The sequence below is a fragment of the Cylas formicarius genome, unplaced genomic scaffold (assembly GCF_029955315.1).
Source record: "Cylas formicarius isolate icCylForm1 unplaced genomic scaffold, icCylForm1.1 PGA_scaffold_10__41_contigs__length_53128322, whole genome shotgun sequence".
NCBI lineage: Eukaryota > Metazoa > Arthropoda > Insecta > Coleoptera > Brentidae > Cylas > Cylas formicarius.
In genome coordinates, this window is record NW_026844214.1 from 11,225,944 (window position 1) to 11,246,476 (window position 20,533).

Sequence of the window (20,533 nt, forward strand, 5' to 3'; positions counted from 1 at the left end):
TTAGTAACTTAAAATTAAATGCTTCACTATTAATTGAAGTTGTCTGATTTCAAGTGAGCGAAGAAATATCTTATCAAGATCTATATGCGCCTGTAAAAGTATCATTCAAGTTCGACAAATAAACCTGGTTTAATATCATCTTCAAATGTAAAGTTACAACATTTGAAAAATTTAACGATGCCTTCGGGACATGATTAAAATCCGTTTTACCGAGTACGGCAAAGGGATACTAAAATTTCTTAATTAATAGCACTCCTATTTCGACATCAAAGCGAGAGCGAAAAAAAAACAGGAGCGTGTGAAAATAAAACCGGCGCTCTATGGAACCATTTCCCATACCGGCACGTCATCGCTCCCTTACATCCATCACAAACACGTGCGGCAAATGTTTTTTAAAGAATGAAATGAGCAAATAAAATGTCAAAACAGGTGTTTTTTAATGAAAATTCGGCGTTGAAATGCGTTGAAGGGTTCAATCCGCGTTAAGTGACGGACGGTAGACACTAATAAAAAAAAATACGACGAATAAGCTTAAATCCGAGATTTAATCAAAAATAAAATAATGAACTGCACAACTTTGGAAAAACAATTTCAACAGTTTTTTACGCTAGGGGTAATATTAGAAATGCAATATGAATATGGCTAATAGTTTCAGAAAAAAATACTTATAAACTAAGAACAAAACTGCATAACAGGAAAGAACGGTTTAATTAAGTTTCACTTTATTTATTGTTCTGAATACCTCCCACCGACTTCGATACACGCTCTAACACGGTGTTGAAACGATTGGGCAGTATTCGCTGGAATTTCGTTACTAACACTTTCAAAGACTTATCTTATCCTCTGTTTCATGTCCTCTGTTGTAGTGACGTGGTCTTTAATAATATCCCCACTGAAAATCTTTGTTAGATCAGGAGATCTAGATGTTGATCTAATCGAACCACCTCTTTTTACCCAGTGTTGAGGAAACCACATTATCTGTCTCACTTCGCTTTTTAATATATTTTACGACCTCTGCTCTAAAAAAGTCTAAGTTAGCTTGCCCATTCAAAACATTTTTATACTTAGATTTGTATGGCCAACTTACATTTGCACTAAAAGACGGGATCTCAATAATAAATAAATACATTTTTGGACTCTTCTTTATAAAAATGTACATACCTAAAAAAATTGCCAGGAATGCCTAATAAAATTAAAAAAGCATTAATAGGAGTAATTAATGGAAGTATAATTAATAAACAGGGTATTCCACTTGATTTTTTCGCGTATAAATGATTTGAACTAACTTCAAAACAAGTATAGGATAAATTATTACCATAATAAAATTACAGCTATCGGAAATGGGGTCAAAGAGATAGAGTGTTAAACACAGGGTATTTTTGATGAAAAAATAAATCCGAAAACACTAGGTATATACGATAACAACGGTACATTGGGTGCTTGAGTATGAAAGGGAGTATCTACTTATGAAGGGTGTTCCATTTATATATATATATATATATATATATATATATATATATATATATATATATATATATATATATATATATATATATATATATATATATATATAATTTGGTTTCCCATATATTTATGGATTACCATGTATGTTTAAAAATAATTTTAAATTGTTTCTTTTAAGATATCCCTATAACATTTGAATTAAAATTTTGTTTCTAAAACAAATAGTGAATGAGTTATATAACTTTGACACCCTGGGTACTCATGAGAAAATTGGTATACTTGAAGAAAATTATAAGTTACAATACTGGTATGAATTTTAGAGCATGTATTGAAAACTGCCCCCCAGGGGGACACCCAGCCTGTGTTTATTGACTGCCGGTATTTTCGAATTTTGCTTGCTAGTAACAAGGCAAAAATATTACGTAATGAATGATCTGTCTACTACTACTTCTAATCATCTTCTAATGACCTACCTAGAAAATTGAATTCTACCGTCTATAGTCAAATTTACGTCTCTTTCTTGTCATTTTCCTAATAATTTATTTTGTGCTTGAAACTATATATATATTAAAAGCCCTTGTTTGGTTCGTGGTTTTGTGTACACAGTAATAGTACAATATAAATACAAATAATAATTCGGATGCAAAGTTTCAAGTATGGAAAAAAATATTTGCAAGCTTTCTTTTTTCTACTGCCCGTCTCTAAAATGCCTGATTGCACACCGATCTAACGTGCGGGAAGCGCCACTTTACCACGTCAGTTTTGCTTCCTACGAATTGTGAATTGTGACGTTTGTCAATTCTGACGGTCATGTTAGTGAACGTATTTGTGATGCCTTGCCCAAAGACTAACGGTCCTAGAAAAAGTATAGTATGCAACAAGTTTGGTAAACTTTTTAAATCACTCGCTTATTAAAAATCAAATGAACTCGTTAGTCAAATGCCGTTTATCGCACTTGTTGCATAATATACTATAAACAAAATCAAAACAACAAAAAACAAAATAATTGATAACCCTTGTGGAATATTTATCCTCAACCCTTTTATGTTTTCCTCAATCAGCCTCCAGATGATTGAAAATCACTAAGAAAACCATCCGCTAGTAAAACTCTAAAAGATTAAAGACACGCAGGGCTCATTGGATTTATAATACCATAATATGGGCGCCAGAGAACAGTTTACTTCAGTAATCCATTCGAGGAACTCTTTTCATAGCTTTCATAATTTCATTTAATCCTAAAAATCTCAGGTTCGTATTCATTTTACGGTACTGACAAGCAAAAAACTGTATTCTCTAAGGTATCGAAATATGTTTGTGTTTCGTCAAATAAAACAGGACATTTGATAAAGACACCGTGTTGTCGAAACAATTGTCATGTAAAAATATATAATTTCGTGAAAATCTGAACTTTTAGTTCTTATTTATTTTGATAAATGGATTTTCATCAAGTAAAAGCCACCTCAGTTCAAAACAGGACTATTTAAAAGTAATTGTTTACTGTCACCTTAAATTTAGTTATTTAATGGTTAAAGTTAAACAAATGACCAAGAAACCACTAGATTCGAGTTTACTTCTTGTATAATGCTAAAAGTTTCTTCAAGAAAGTGACAATCTATTTTTTAAGCAATCCGCCCCCCTTATATTTATCCCTTTACGATGCGTCATAGTATAGTGGGTCCCCTTCTCTTTACCAAGTCGGTATTAATAACATAAAACGCAGCATCCACTGGCGCTTAAAATAGTCCAGTTGGAAATAGACGAAACAGCTGAGCGCCTCAAAATAAATATCAAACATAATAATTTAGTTCCCGTTTGTTGTCCTCTTTTGCGGATTTTCTTCATTCCTTTCAAATAACAATTATTTTGAACGAATTTATAATAAAAGTAAAGTACAATTAGTCAAGTCCTGAGTAAAGAAGTAAAAGTTTCTTTCAATTTTTGTAGTGATCGCAGGGATAATGACAACCGGATTGGACGCAATAAATTTTTTATTAGGATCGAATATCAGGTCCTATCAATAGCATTTCTGATGAAAGTGTCGATGAAGGAACAAGAAATCTTGATCGTAAATTTCATTTTCCACATTTTGAACTTAAATTCTAGAGAAAACCTATGTTCCATCTTAAAGATTTTACGTTTCCCACTGACTGTAGATGCTGTTAATATAAGCAGATCACCTACATTAACCACACAGCATTGTTAAAATAATCGGTTTGGAATATTTCAAGCGTATTTAAATATTTATAAAAAATTAATACAATCACTCTTCACTTCTTCTGCAAAACAACAACCTCTCAGAAGTAATGACCAATATTAGCACACGATTGTTGAGTTAGAAAAGCAAGCCAAATTTCATCTGATATTTAAGTTTACCCATAAATCCAATTTCTTTTATCGTATAAAATTTTCGCCAGGTTGAATCTCACCCATCTAACTCAAATGTGGAAATAAAAAACATGGTTGATATTGTTATTGACATTTCTATTTCTTGTCTATCTTACTTTAAACAAATAAAATTAATTAATTATTGTTTGTACATAAGGTTTAAATAAACCTGACTACTAATACAGCGAGTCGTATATGTAATATGCACAGCAGCGACAATTTTCACATTTTTTTAGTTTTTTATTGACATAATCAGTATATGTGTATGATGAGTTTGATGAACTCTTGGTTCTTATTAGTACTAGTTCCCTGCTGATATTATTTTGTTATTAGGGGAGTCCACAAGAACAACAATTTTCCTGTGCGGGGTAAAAATATTTGCGAGTATTAGTCACGAATATTCCTGACTAATTTAATATACATTTCATGCAAGGATTCACGGGTTTCTAGAGGCTACAACTTACTCAGATAGTTGTGTCTCTTTAAACAATATTTTTAGAGACGTTTTAAAATTATAATTTCTGGAATTTCACCCGAAGTATTGCAAAAAAAAAACAAATTACCTACTACAAAAAAAGAATTATAAAGAATATTTGAACAAGTGACCATTATTTTCCGACCACAGATAACATATTGTAAATGTTGAATTTAAAACATTTCTTAACATATTAGTTGTAATATGTTGAAGAGCTTAAAGCACTAGTCTTCTCAGTTGACCCTCAGTCCCAAAAACTCGATGGTAATAGTATAGCGGGTGAGTTAAAAAGTTTACCGAACGTGTTGCATTATATACTTTTTCTACGACCGTTAGTTTTTGAGTACATTTTCGCAAAACAAGAATACATTCACTGACAACCGTCAGAATTGACAAACGTCAAAATTCAAAGCTTGGGAAATATCTCCGAAAACATTCGATTGCTCAAAAACCCGTGCTGTAAAATTCCGAAAATGTCGGAAGTGGCTCGGATCCGTGGGAAACAAAACTGACGTGGAAAAGTGACGCTTCCCGCACTCTAGATCGGTGTGTAATTAGGAATTTTACGGGAGTAGAAAAACAATTCTTGCAGTATCAGGTCCGGCGAACGGGGAGGCTAACCAACAGTTATTAACTTTTCCAAGTGGTAAGTTGTCCAAAACTTCGTTCCAAACTAACGTTCAACCATTATAAAAAAGGGCCTATTAAATGTGTTCCATAAATCCCAATCCATATATTAAACCCAAAATTAATCTTATGGGGAAAATTTTCATCTTTCCGAAACTTCTATTCGCCAAATGTTTCTTTATGACCAGTTCTGAGGGCTTGACAAATTCAAAATTTTACAGGGTGATTTTTTTTTCTCGAAATAAAATCAGCAGAGGATTTTGCGATTCCAGTGATTTACGTTTCTTCGTTGCAGGGTTTGGTTCTGGAAAATACTGGTTTCTTAATCGCACCGTACTGCTTAATCTCTTAAAAAATGTTGTTCTCATTCGTGATCTACCGATTTCATCTTTTTTTATTCATCACGCAAGCGCCTCCTACATCAACACATTAAAAATGTAATGAAAACCCTATTTTTGTGATTTAAAAAATGTAGAATCATATGTTGTCGAACATGGTTGCAATCGCAACACGGACCATATGAAAAAATAAAGTTGATGGTGATTTCGCCTTAACAAAACGCCATATTTAAAATATCTTAACGCTATCTTCTACCGTTCAACGAGAAAGTGTTTTATTTTTATATGTCACACCAGAAACAAAAACAAAAACAAATTTAGGATTTTTTAGTTTTCTAAACAGCAAGTTAGTAACCTTTAAATTTTGCAACTTTTTTTTAATTTAATCATCTTCGTATCTCTTCTGGTTTCCGACATCCTCATGATAGATATTTTAATCTTGGACATGCAGTATATTGAATTTATTTTGATATATGCGAGAGGAGCAAAGCTAATAGAAATATTGTTTAAAAGAATATTCTACTACAATATTCGAAATGTAAGTAGTCTATCCCGCTGCATAGGATATCGTAAAATCGATTCATCTTTAAAAATTCTCCCTAATAAAAAAATTAAAAGAACAATGAAAGAATATCAGCTTGCTCATTGTTTTTATCAAGGTCAGAAATACTATGAGAGTAATTTTCTTTCCATAAAAAAGTAGCAATTTAAATTACTATTAATTACCTTATTATTAGTATTTTATAATTTTTGTATTCGCCTGTGTACGTATGTGTTTATATTAAATTGTTCTACATTTACATTCTTTTGATTTTTTATAATACATAATAAATAAAATAAAATAATAAAACCTGGGGCAAAAATAAATTTATTCTATTCTATTGTATTCTATTCAAAAAACATTAATCCCACAATCCAAAAATTTGCTTTTAAAGTTATTTGATTATGCTGCTTATTTTACTATACAGAAAACTAAAACAAAATCACACTCAATAAAATTCGCCTGTAAAATTAAGGTTGTTAATAAAATTAATTATCGAAAAATTTAAACTCGCCAAAATTCTTCTTGTTAGTACCTGTAAATACCCTTCTCCTTGTGCGATTCGCACATTTTAAGAGAAATCCGACAGGAAAGACAAGAATACACTCGAGAGTTGTCCAGAATCTGGAGAGACCTATAAATATAATTTGAAAAGCAAAAAATTAGAGTAGGAGTTAAATTCGTTCAGCTAAGGCTTCTCCAGAGAGACGTATGGTACGACTTTAGTTTTAGACGCGTTTCGTCGCCGTCGTTGCCTACATTTGCCCGTTAAACGTTTAAATAATGCACGATCGTGAGATCGAGCGCGTGATAATATTGGATTTGCGTGGCATATTTTTCCAAGGAATGGGATGAAATCTCAAAGATTATTTTGCGGTGTTAACGGTGCAAAATGCAACAGAAATTTGCAAAATATGTTGATTCGTTCGGGCTGTGCTTTAGTTGTTGTGTGGTTATCCATTTACTGACAGCTCTCGGAGTTTTTTCTTTGGATTCTAAGGAATTCCAGAAAAATTGTAAGTACTTCTAACGGATTTAGCATTTAGCTTGATTGTCTAATGAGGCGTAAAACCACGATCAAGGTTCGAAAATTCAGGTGGCTATAAAAAATCGACCTAAAAATGTCATCAACACAATTTCGATGACAGCTACAATCCCCGAAATTTTCAGTTGGCAGTAGAAGTCATATGGAGTATGACAGATGTGTTCATTCTCTGTTCCAAACTGCTTGAAATTATTTGTACAACAAGAAAAAAGTAACCTTCTCCAATTTCACAGACATTTATTGTTGATATTATTAACATTTCAGAACCTAAACTTTCCTAAGATTTTTAAAATAAAAAAAAACTTAAAAGTCTAATTATTTTAAACACAAAAGATCTTTCAACTCAAGTATTGCAATTCCCAATTCACAAATGTGTCTCACAATTTTTTAATAAAACGTAGGTATTGTATAAATTACATATAATTTAATACCCTTTGCCTTAATACCCTGCTTAATTTTAATTTTCAATTCAATTTGCAAATTTTAATTCTATAAATGATGACGTTACAGTTGCGAGAAACAATTGCAACCACACTTTATTAATGTTTCATTAGTTATGGCCAACGTTTCCCTAGTCAATTAGTCTCTAAAGCGTTCAACCTCCATTAGTGAATAAAATAATAGAATTTACTTCGTGTTCGTTTTATATTTTGAATTTTAATCGCAAATAATTCTAATTTCAGTTAGTTTTTAAGGATCGTCATTTTCAAAGTTTAAATGAAATTTTGTGCAGACAGCCTGCTTTCAAACCGTATCAACGAAAACAGCTTGCATTTTAAAAATCTCCTGCGTTCCTCCTGAGTCGGCTGTTGTTCCTGTTATTCCGGTAACTGAAGTTCCAGTTAAGCTTTAAAAAGGCCAACAGACTGAAGCGGAAATCTCGAAGATTTGTAAACCGTCTCACGGGAAGTCTCTTTGAAAATTTAAAACAAGCGGCTACAACGATCCAACCACCTACATCGGAACCAATAAAATTGTGATATTCCACCATTAAAATTTGGATTATTGCAAGTTATTTGAAGAATAATTTTAAAAAATTCTTATAAAATACTTTTATTAAATAATTTTTTTAGAAACATATACAAAAGTAGTTAAAAAAATATCTGAATGTAATGGGTGTTTTTTTTCTATGTATAGAACTTTAAGTTGGCATTACTGTTCAAGATGGCGACCGATTTAATAGCTGTCAAGTGATTTATTCTCGGTTTGATTTGGCAATTCATCATGAATAGACTTATACCTGAACAACGCTTGCAAATAGTGCAATTTTATTTCGAAAATAATGGTTCTGTGCGGAATACGTATCGCGCACTACGTCCATTTTATCGTCGACAAAATCGTCCATCAGAGCAGTTAATTCGATTAACTATGGAACGTTTTCGCACCACGTTTACTCTTATTGATAACTCGCATCCTCAGAGACACCATACGGTGCGTACAGAAGAAGCTATTGCTGCTGTAGAGCGTAGCATTGAGGAAGACCCGAATGAGTCCATCCGCCATCGAGCACAGGAATTGGATCTGTGTCCATCCACTTTATGGAAGATTTTGCGAAAGGACCTTGGTTTACGTGCTTACAAAATCCAACTCGTGCAAGAATTGAAGCCAAGTAAGGCGTAGATTCGTCGAATGGGCCCAAAACGAGATTTCCGTTGTTCCCGATTTACATAAGAGATGAAGCGCACTTCTGGTTGAATGGCTACGTCAACAAACAAAACTGCCGCGTTTGGAGCGAAGCTAATTCTCAAGTGTATGTCGAAACACCGTTACATCCAGAAAAACTGAGCGTTTGGTGCGCTTTATGGGCTGGTGGAATCATTGGTCCGTACTTCTTCAAAAACGATGATGGCCAGAACGTTACAGTCAATGGTGATCGGTATAGAGCTATGATTACTTACTCTTTCATTGCTGAATTGAATAACCATGATGTCCAGGAGATGTGGTTTCAACAAGACGGCGCAACATGTCACATAGCTCGTGCCACAACCGATTTATTAAAAGACATGTTTGGTGACCGCCTAATTTCACGTTTTGGACCTGTGAATTGGCCTCCAAGATTTAACACCGCTAGACTACTTTCTGTGGGGCTATGTACAGTTATTGATTTATGCGGATAAGCCACAAATGCTTGACCATTTGGAAGACAACATTCGCCGTGTTATTGCCGATATACGGTCACAAATATTGGAAAAAGTCATCGAAAATTGGACGTCGAGATTGGACTACATCCGCGCCAGCCGTGGCTTTCATATGCCAGAAATCGTATCTAAAATAAAATTCATGTCAATCGAATAATCCACCGTTGTTTTATTGCAACTTAAAGTTCTATACATCGAAAAAAAACACCCCTTACTTTATAACATTGTTGTAAGTACGAATTTAACATTTCGTTAGGAAGAAAATATTTAATCAATAATTTTTAGAAAAAGTAGGTCAAATCCAAAAATGGTAATCTCCAGTTTCACAGTGCTTTCGCAAGGAAGTTTTTAAGAGTATACGTGACATAATTAGTTGAACTCTCCCTAAGGCAAATAATATGGTCGCACATTTCAAATAATGCTTTCTCAAAAAATGCATTTTGTTTTAAACAATTGAAGCAACCACTAAAATAGACATCTGTCAAGGTACCGGGAATACACAAGGACATCCATAATTGATTTTATTACTATACTTAACACAACTAAAACTTGCGCCAGAGAATTATTGTACAAATACATTTTACATAAACTATTGCTCTAAAATGGAAAGCAGTATGATAAAAAAAATGTGATTTCCATATGGGCGATTCTGTTGTAACTGTGATTTTTTATGTCTCGTATTGTTTATTCTCATTGGTGCTTAATTAATAATCAAAGCATGGGGTTTTTGTATTAATAAGAAGATTATGAACATATACAGTCGAACTTCGATAAGTCGAACTGCGATTTGACACATGAAAATTTCGAGTTATCAAGACTTCGAGTTATCAGTAAAAACTACAGGTGCATGTACTTTTTTGTGAATGAAAATTTATTCATTCATTTTTAAAAATGGGTTATACGTTACATAAATCCCCTAATATCTATGATTTTTGAACACAACACGAAAATTATGAAATAGTAGTACATATGTATGTATGTATTTACATAATATATGTACATACAAATGTATTGTATATGTACCCAGTACATAAAAACATAGTATGTATGCACATATACATACATATGTATGTACATATTAAAGTTTACTCTTTCACTGGATAAAAGTCAATTATTTGGGACTGACGACCGGATTTCTTATTTTGGTTTTCAACCAAAGCTTCAATTTTATTTAAACAATCATAGAGGGAATCGGTTGTGTATTCACTGGTTTTCAAATAGGAACGCAAGACAATCAACGAATTTTCAACCAATTCCTCCTCTATCGTGTCACTTTCTCAGTCATCTTCGATGTTTAACTGTACCGGTTCGGATCTGCAGGACTCGATAATATCTTGCGTCTTCGCTCTTTTCTTTCAAGCGTTAACTTAGGAAAATCAAGGGGATTTCATCTTCTTCTTCCCATGCAGAATACTGACCAAAAACGGCTTTTTTAAAACAATTGGAAATTGTTTCAGGCTTAACGTCGATATTCCATGCGGTAGTTACGTCGTCAACACAATCCATTAGTGTGTTTTTGTTTTTGTTTTCTTCGAAACCTTCCATTGCGGTGATGACTGAATGTTTATTTTTCAAAATTGTAGACACTGTACTTGCCGAAATCCCATATTTCACAGCTACATCTTTATTTTTTGAGCCACTTTCCACTTCTTTTAAAACCTTGAATTTTTGATCAACAGACAAAGCTTTTAAATTACGTTTTTATGACATATCAACAAATGCAAAAATCCAAAAATGTCTTTAATATAATGTGTAAATTGAATAGGGACAGTATTTTTCACTTAGTATTAACTAGTAAGTCATACAAGTGAACTTAGCAAGCACAGAAACTGAACTGCTTGCATAGATACGTTAAAAAGACAGGTTAAGGTCGTAATTAGGGGGTTCCTCGAGAAAATTCGACGTATCGAAGTTGGCACCAAATGTTTCGTTCGAGTTATCAAGATATTCGAGTAATCGAAGTTCGACTGTATAATCATATTTTTTATATAAATATAATTTGTGAGTCAGAGAGAACCTACAATATATCAACTAAATGTCAATTCTTTTTTCTATGACTAAACTAGAAAAAAATGACACTTTTGTGGTTAATGTTTGAAGTTAACAATGAATTCCGGTTCAATAACTTTTGTCTTTAAAATTTAGCGAATTTTTGAATTTGAATTTTTATGACTCGAGCACCATCTACCTTGAGATCAAACGTCCAGGGAATTATGCTGAAAGTACGTCATCTGAGTACTGTTTACAAACATGGAGTTGATGAAATAGTACAAAGAGTTTAAATGAATTATTTAATTTAAATTTAAAATTTGTTTCTCGTTCTTGACTCTTTGAAGTTGTAGTTAAATCGTTTCAGGCTTTTATTTTTACAGTAATTCTACATTAATTGGCTCTTAGCAATTTCATGTGTTTGTGATCTAACCATGATACTGATTAAAGTGATGAAGTAGGTTTGTATAAATATCCATGGGGTAAAAAACTCTTGTTTTCGAAGAAAATTTTTACTTCTTCTTCAACATTCGGAAAGCACAAAAATTTAACAAATTGAATTTAAGATTCCATAGGATGATGATAATTTACATACATCGCAGGTTCGAAAAGAGGTTTCCGGGTATATATTCGTTTACAGCTTAAGACGTTACTACATTAAAAATCAAATTTAGGGAATATTAGACAGATCATACACTCAATAAGAAATACATTTCACTATTGATTTTAATTCTCTGTGGTTAGAAATTAAATTTACCATTATTTATTACTGGACCTCCTCACTTGAAATTTTTTTGTAAATTTAAGTTATCACATACAGAGTGGCTAAGTATTGCATCTCCTTAATTTATCACTGTCATCAAAAAATAGATAAATTATAAAATAATTTTTTTTTTAAATACGATTTTTTAGGAATCCTCGAAGAAATGAATTTAACTGAATTCGAATTTTAGTGGGTGTTGGTAATCTATTTGGAAAGAATAGAAAATATTATAGATTTTTCAATCGGCTGCTGTTAAAAAAATAGTCTTAAGTTCAGTAATTTGGCAAGATTTTAGGAAAGGCCAAAACGGAAAATAGAGACTTTACTAAGCTCTTAGTAATTTTGCTGTTATGGTCCGTTTTTAATATTAAAAAGCAGCAGATTGGAAGATAAAGGAGATCATAGGAAAACATGTTTTTTTATCTATTTCTAACCAGTAGGTTTGCAACGTGTCACATAAGCATTTCATGGAGGAACTGTAATAAGAAAAACAATATAGTTTGTTTAAAATTAAATTAAATAAAAGGTATTTTGAATGTCTGCCTTTCGGTACTAAGGAACACTTATTAAAACATTTTTCGAAATAATATCATAGATAAAAGAATACTTAATTACTTCCTCAATCTCTTAACCTAAGCCCGTGGACATCTATCTTCTCTTAAATCATTTTCACTCTCTTTCTTTGCACATATCATGCTTCAGTGTTTAAAACATATTTTTAGTTATCATTATGTACATTACTCGCGAGTGATGTAAAATAAAAATTGCTATTACTTCTATTACCCAGCTGGGACACACCACCCACAATTAGTAAAACAAAATTTATGATCTATAATGATGCGTAATTAAAAATTGATCTACGGTCGACTTAAATTAACCGAAAATGTTTTCCGATATTACAATTGAAATTAAATCACATTTCCTAGCAGATTATATCAGACTCGTTAAATAAAATGCATTCTTTAAACACAATATTTTTCGAATGGAATCGATCGGAAAAGTAACGTAATGACACAATTTTTTAGTGTAAATATTTTTAAGCCCATCAGTGACGTGCATTTAACACCATGCCAAAAACACATAAATCCTAAACAGACTAGATAAAATTGAAATTAATTTGTAATAGTACAATAGATCCCTTTTAATTCGACGTGATAAGTGATATAAATCAAGAGCAATTTCATGATTTATAGCGGGGCAACATTTGCGTTTACCAATCGTGTATATATTTTACAGTTTGCTGTATATTATATGAAATGAAAACATATTAATTATTGAACTGACAGGAGGCGTTTAATTATAAATCAATTTCCTAACCAATTTAATGCATATTCAAAAATTTTAATCAGCTCAACTATAAAAAGTTGTTGCCGTATATATAAATTGGGACTATTCTAGGCATTACAATAATATCATTAAATAAAACCGTTTTTGTCTATATGATTTTTAATTGGCTAATTCCAACTACGTAAATCTTTGTGTTTATACCCAAATAGTACGTATACTGTATGTATATGGTTTCATAATTGTTAAAAAATATTTGTCTTTGTCACTAAATAGTGTGGAGTTAGTAATTACATCCTTGACTTGTCTTTGATATAACTGAGTAGGATCGTGTTTGATACAAAGGAAAAGTTCTGGTTTAAGAAAACTGTTGGTTTTTGAAATATATTCTGGGAGATCGATAGCTATGACTGTCTTCCCTTTCTCTGCACGTGTAAATATTATGTTAGTGTAATATTATGTTAGCTATTGATCTCCCAGAATATATTTCAAAAACCAACAATTTTCTTAAACCAGAACTTTTCATTTGTATCAATCACGATCCTACTGAGTTTTATCAAAGACAAGTCAAGGATGTAATTACTAACTCCACACTATTTAGTGACAAAGACAAATATTTTTTAACAATTATGAATCCACAACCGCCTAAATTATATTCTTTAGTTAAATTACATAAACAAGATATGCCCATTAGACCAGTGTTGTCTTATGTAACAGCTCCAGCAGTTAAACTCTCTACAAAATTAGTAAATATTTTATTTATTATAAATTTATATTGGACAAACAGGTAGATCCTTCAAGAAACGCATTAACGAACATATAAGAGCATTTAAAAACAATAGTCTAGATTCTAATTATGCTACACACTTAAACACAGAAAAACACATTTTTGACGACAATTTTGATATATTACACACAGCCACAAAAAGTAGAAAATTAAATTTATTGGAAGCCATGGAGATTAATAAAATGAGACATTCAAATGTATTGCTTAACGATCAATTAAATACCTCTCCTTTATTGAACTTAAATTTTCGCAACAACATTAATTAAGGTTTTATGGTCATTTTTCGGTATATATAGTAGCAGGCAGTTTTTAAATATTACATTTGATAAAGACACGGTGTTGTCGAAACAATTGTCATGTCAAAATATATAATTTCGTGAAAATCTGAACTTTAAGTTGGTCTTTATTTTGATAAATGGATTTTCATCAAGTAAATGCCACCTCAGTTCAAATTTCGCTAATCACTACCTATCGATCTCCCAGAATATATTTCAAAAATCAACAATTTTCTTAAACCAGAACTTTTCCTTTGTATCAAACACGATCCTACTGAGTTTTATCAAAGACAAGTCAAGGATGTAATTACTAACTCCACACTATTTAGTGACAAAGACAAATATTTTTGAACAATTATGAATCCACAATCGCCTAAATTATATTCTTTAGTTAAATTACATAAACAAGATATTCCCATTAGACCAGTGGTGTCTTATGTAACAGCTCCAGCAGTTAAACTCTCTACAAAATTAGTAAATATTTTAAAGTTCCACACAGATTTTAAACCAAAATTTGCAATAAAAAATTCTTTTGAATTAATCAACAAAATTAAAGATATCAAAATCCCTTCTAACGCAACTCTATTGTCTTTTTATGTACGAAACATATTTCCCAGTATTCCATTATGGATGTGATAGATTTAGTAGATTTCACCCTCACTCGGAAACAAGTTAACCCAAACCCATTGGTGAAACAAGATTTATTAGATTGCTTAATAGTATCTTTAGACCAAAATTATTTTGAATTTAATGGACAGATTTGTATCTCTAAAGAAGGTTTGATTATGGGAAACCCACTTAGTCCTTTGTTAGCCGAGATTTTTATGGATAATTTGGAAAATATCATACTAGAACATCCTTTAAGTAAAAGTTTTTTATGGTGGTATAGATATGTGGACGATGTCTTTGCTTGCTTTGTTGGAACGGACAGACAATTGAATTCTTTTTTAAATTACATTAACTCAATACATAATCGTATAAAATTCACTATCGAGATTGAACTCTATTAAATTTTTTAGAATTAACTATTACGAAAGTGCAAAACAAATTAGATTTTTCAATATATCATAAACCTTCACACACGGACACAGTCATACATAACAGCTCAAATCACCCTTATACACACAAAATGCCTGCATTTAACTCTTTTATACACAGACTTCTTAATACACCACTCTCAACAGAAAATTACAACAAAGAACTTAATATCATTAAACAAATAGCACTGAACAACGGCTACAGTCCGTCCATTATAGATAAAATTATAAATAAAAAACAAATACAGACAACAGTACGAAACCAAATACAGAACACGAACAATTTAAAACAATTACATACATAGGAGAACCTAGCGAAAAAGTTTCAAAACATTTGTCAAAATGTGGTTTAAAAATAGCTTTCAAAACAACAACACAATAGAAAATATTTAAAAAACAATAAATTGAAATGTCCAAGATCCCAAAAATCAGGTTTCTACAGGTTGAAATGTGGATCTTGTCCTAAAATTTATATTTGACAAACAGGTAGATCCTTCAAGAAACGCATTAACGAACATATAAGAGCGTTTAAAAACAATAGTCTAGATTCTAATTATGCTACACACTTAAACACAGAAAAACACATTTTTGACGACAATTTTGATATATTACACACCGCCACAAAAAGTAGAAAATTAAATTTATTAGAAGCCATGGATATTAACAAAATGAGACATTCAAATGTATTGCTTAATGATCAATTAGATTTAAATACCTCTCCTTTATTGAACTTAAATTCTCCCAACAACATTAGTTAAGGTTTTATGGTTATTTTTCGCTATATATAGTAGCAGTTAGTTTGTAAATATTACATTTGATAAAGACACGGTGTTGTCGAAACAATTGTCGTGTCATAATATATAATTTCGTGAAAATCTGAACTTTTAGTTCTTATTTATTTTGATAAATGGATTTTCATCAAGTAAAAGCCACCTCAGTTCGAATTTCGCTAATCACTTTTTTATAATTAAATGGCTACCCACAGAAGTTGAACTCTTATCGATTGGATGTGGATGACTGAGAACTATTTACTAACTACATTTTCGGTATTGTGTATAGAAAACCTATTTATATTTAAAAATAGGCGACATTTGGAAAGTTGTATAAATTGCTCTCAATTTCTAAAATCATCTCGCAGTTTCTAGATGCCCCGGAAATACGCGAATATGCTATTAATTTATTCCGTCTGTTTTCAACAGAATCTGAAATTACATTTAATTTGCAAGGGATTTTACGCCTAAAGGCAGAATCTTATATCACGAACACCATTAAACAACTAATTTCTTGGCTCAGAAATCCAAGCAAATTTGCTCAACAGTTGCAGGTAACCGAAATTTACCAATTTAGATAACAGCATAAGTTGCGTTTACCAAAATATTGCGCCTCGATGCTAAATTGGAAACGAGTTTCTTAATATTTCGCTCCGACAATTACTATTTCATTAAGATGGTTAAGTGGAAATTGGCTGTCTACACACTGCTGAGTTCACAAAAAATAATGTTTGCCGTCAGTTTCTTTTAATGTGTGAATAATAATTATTATGTAATTGTTGAAAAGTGTTTGTGTGTTATATTAATTGAAACTCGCAATCACATTACAAACTTCGAGTGGAAAATGGAAATTCCATGAATGAAATAATAGAATCATCTACATCGGCTACATTTCGCATTTGGTGAGGGTGTTGAATTTTCTTTTTAAATGAAACTCCATGTATATTATCAAAAGCAGAAAACAAATTATATTGGGTGTACTTCATGTACACATCGTAAGGAAACTAGGTTGAATTTGCTATTCGTAAAGATATCTTTCCTTTCACAAAGATGCTGTGTCCGATAAGAGATTACCGCACCTCAGTCCGATGTTCTTGATTTTTAGTGACTCTAGTGTCTTTTTTTTCAACTATCGTTGATAGTTACAGGTAAATACACATTGACATAAATTACTATTTGTTTTAGTGTCTGAATTTCTAATGAAATCTAATAAAGTTCAAAATTTTTCATCGCTTATATTTTTAAAATATGGATTTTTAAAAATTTGGATCCTATATTAAATTTAAAAGTCTAAAATTTGAAACAGTTCCCTTTATTAGTTTTAGTACATTTAACTTTAATCAGCCTCTAATATAAATTTTATTAATTTTACTCCATTCATATTAATAACAAATTGAGGTAAACCAAAGTGAATAAAACTGACATCAGTTTGGTTTTAGAAACTTTAATATCAAACTAAAATCGTTCTTTCTAGAACAGTGTTTTTATTCTTTCTTTATTTTTTACAAAACTTAATGATTTTTACCAAATGTTTTCTGTTAGTAACAATATAATTTTAACTTCGAAATTTACTTTTCCTATTGTCACATAAACAAAAAATTGATTTGCCTAATCACCTTTTTTGCTAAGTGACCATGCTAATAATGCGTCTTGAACTTAATAGTAACGAGAGGGTCAGAAACTATTAAAAAAACACAATTTTTAAAAACGATATAACCAAAAATTTAATTCGGTTAGAAAACTGTTGGTTTGACGCCCTGTGATAATACAATATAGTAAATTTCCGAACTGCCCCCCGGGCTTATTTTGTCGAACCTATCGCTTTTATTTTTAGCGCGCGCGAGTTAAAATAACAATAAAATATAAATAGATTGTAATTGTCAAACAAAAATGTTTGCCAGCATCTCGTTTGTAACAATAGTTTAACAGTCAAAGGTTATTACGCTGCAATGCTCCACCATTTTTACATTACTAAATTGACACCTGGATTGGAAAAATTACTTCGTTGCTGCGTTGTACTTTCATTTATTTTACAGCGCTGTTTTCGAATTTGGGTGGCAATTTTACTCGTTTATTTAATTCTAGTTGTGACGAGGACAAATTTAAATGTTATTTAGATCGAATTTAAAATTCGCACATTTTGGTTAGAATATTTTTTAAATTGCGTTGATAATATTCCTGAGAGACTTGAAAAATGTTGAACCGAGCGTTATTATTATTTTGTCCCCGATAGAAAAAGAATTTTACCACGGCTCCCATTTTGTTGTGACTTCAAATCTATTTAATTGCAAAAACGAACATAATGGCGATTTATTCAATTCCGTTTTTCGGTAACATTTTTGCATAAAACAGATGCCAAAGTCCGTTAAATTCAGGAGACCCGAAATGCTTTTATTATTTATTTATTTGTGTCAACAACATTAATGTCAATATTGATTAGAATTTCTTTGTTGTAAACGTCAGTGTGTGTGTGACATTCTGGGATTAAAAACGATGCTATTTTTGTGCAATAAATTCTTTCCCAATATCTGTACAATGTCCACACAGCAATATTATATACCTAATGTGACTTTCAAAATATGCATGATACGATATAGCTTAGATAGCTTAGACAATATAGCTTAGATGTCCACGTAGTGTTATGGAATCTGAAAAGTATTAGTATTAATAGTAGTATTAACATAACTAACTTTGTAATTTCAAGTCAACATATTATCCAGAACCATCTCCAAGAATTTGTTTTTATTTTTTAGTTCTACCTCGTAGCCATTGATGTGTATAGCCTTTGGTTCAACTACTTTGCACTTGTTGTTATATTTGTTTCGTTATTATTAACAACTAATTTATTCCAGTTGAACCAATATTCAACATTCATATTCTAAACGCACGTGATTACCCTTACGCATTTTACTACAATGTTGACAAGTATAGTGTTGTGCTGCTTAGGGTGTGAAAAAACCAGTTACTATCATTATAGCCCCACTTTTCATAAGTACGCATAGGGCGACATCGCACAGCCTTGACATTTCCAAACATAAAACACGATTGGCTAAACCAAATCATAGAAATTCCGTAATGGCACCACATGCATCTCATGTCGCCTTCAGTTATAGTGTCTTTGATATTAACCTACAAATTAATTTTTCAAAAAATACTTCCACAGCCTCCTGTAATACTATTTACAAAACTTCAGGATTCCTCCTGCGTCGGTTGTTGTAAAGTTGAACTTGCTTATGTTTGACCAATCATCCTTTTGGCTTCTTCAGAGCTTAAACTTGAACAGTTGCAATTAAGCTCTAAAAAAGCCAAGAGGATGATTGCCGACACGTCAGCAAGTTCGCAAATAGCAAATAGTATAACCTAAATCTTATATTTTCAAGCAATCTCGTTAATTAACTTTTAATTTTATTTTATTGCAAAAATCAGAAATCGCCAATTTTCAAACAATTTTTCATCAGTTGTATACTAATAAAGACTTAAATCCCTGAACTCGTAATGAACAATATGAAAAAAGTGCAAAAAGTGATTGTTTCCGTTGCTTTTGACAGTGTCTATTGAATTTGGATGTGTTTGGTCATCTATTTTGTTATTCCATCGGTTAGTACCCACATATACGATTTATTTAAAGATTAAATTTTTAAGTATAAACTATAGTTAATAATAAATAAAAAATGGCGTTTGTGTCATTATATTGACTTGCGATTTTTGAAATCAAAAGTGTCAGCAGTCTCCGGCAATGTTTTTTGTTCAATTTCGATTGAAACACAGAAGTAATGAAAATACACGCTTTTTTATGCGCTCATAAAGATGCGTGTGAAAAAAAGGAGCTCTTAATATCTTAAATACACGGAAGAAATAGCTTAACACGTTGCTGATTTTGCAGTTTTTTAATTTTTTCTACCTTCTCAGTGTGATCTTGGGTGCATTTTTGAAAAATAACACGAATCTATTCCATGTTATTTGCAAATCCTCTGGATTCCTCTGGCGTCATCTTGTTTGATGTTTGTTTGATGGGGCAGGAAGGAAGGTCATGAACATTGTCTCGTATTACTGATTCTCATACTAGTGAAAGGAAACGCCCTGAGTCGCGCTTAAGATTGTTTGGTTGCTTATGGATTTCTGTGACAAACGTCAACATTTAATCCTTGGGTAACGCCGAAAACGTCCGATCGCTCCCAAACCCAAAATTAGGTGCAAAATATTTTTTAGATGCAATATTAAATTAATTTTCTCAACATAATCACAAAAATATCGTATTTCTTAATGAAGTTGACCAATGGTTCTATGTATTGCACCGTATTGCTTAAAAAGGAGATGTTTGTTGTATGATTAGCATGAATGATGAAAAACTTACATTATTATAGCAAATGACTTTTGTAATTTATTTTTGAGCCCTAACATATAAATTTTATTCACTTTTCTCGCAGCTCGGCGTTTGTGCTAACCCTATTTTTAATTTGCACTGCAAAACATTTATTTGCTCATAAATAAATATGCAATTATCATAATTACTGTTGCAAGAGGTATTTTTTTAGGCTTTTAATAATGGATGACTTATTCAAATTCATCAAACAATTTCGCCTTATTAAATATCAATCAATAACGTGACACGCGA

At 31.6% G+C, this 20,533-nt stretch overlaps 1 protein-coding gene across 1 annotated transcript in view; it reads left to right on the plus strand.

Moving 5' to 3' along the window:
* Window positions 1-6,575: 6,575 nt before the first annotated feature.
* The window catches only part of LOC132701002 (hemicentin-1), a 178,944-nt gene continuing 164,986 nt past the window's right edge, over window positions 6,576-20,533 (plus strand). The window contains exon 1 of the mRNA XM_060668613.1: window positions 6,576-6,846. Within this exon, the coding sequence (XP_060524596.1) occupies window positions 6,723-6,846 (124 nt within the window). The 5' untranslated portion in view covers window positions 6,576-6,722. The remainder of the gene's footprint in view (window positions 6,847-20,533) is intronic.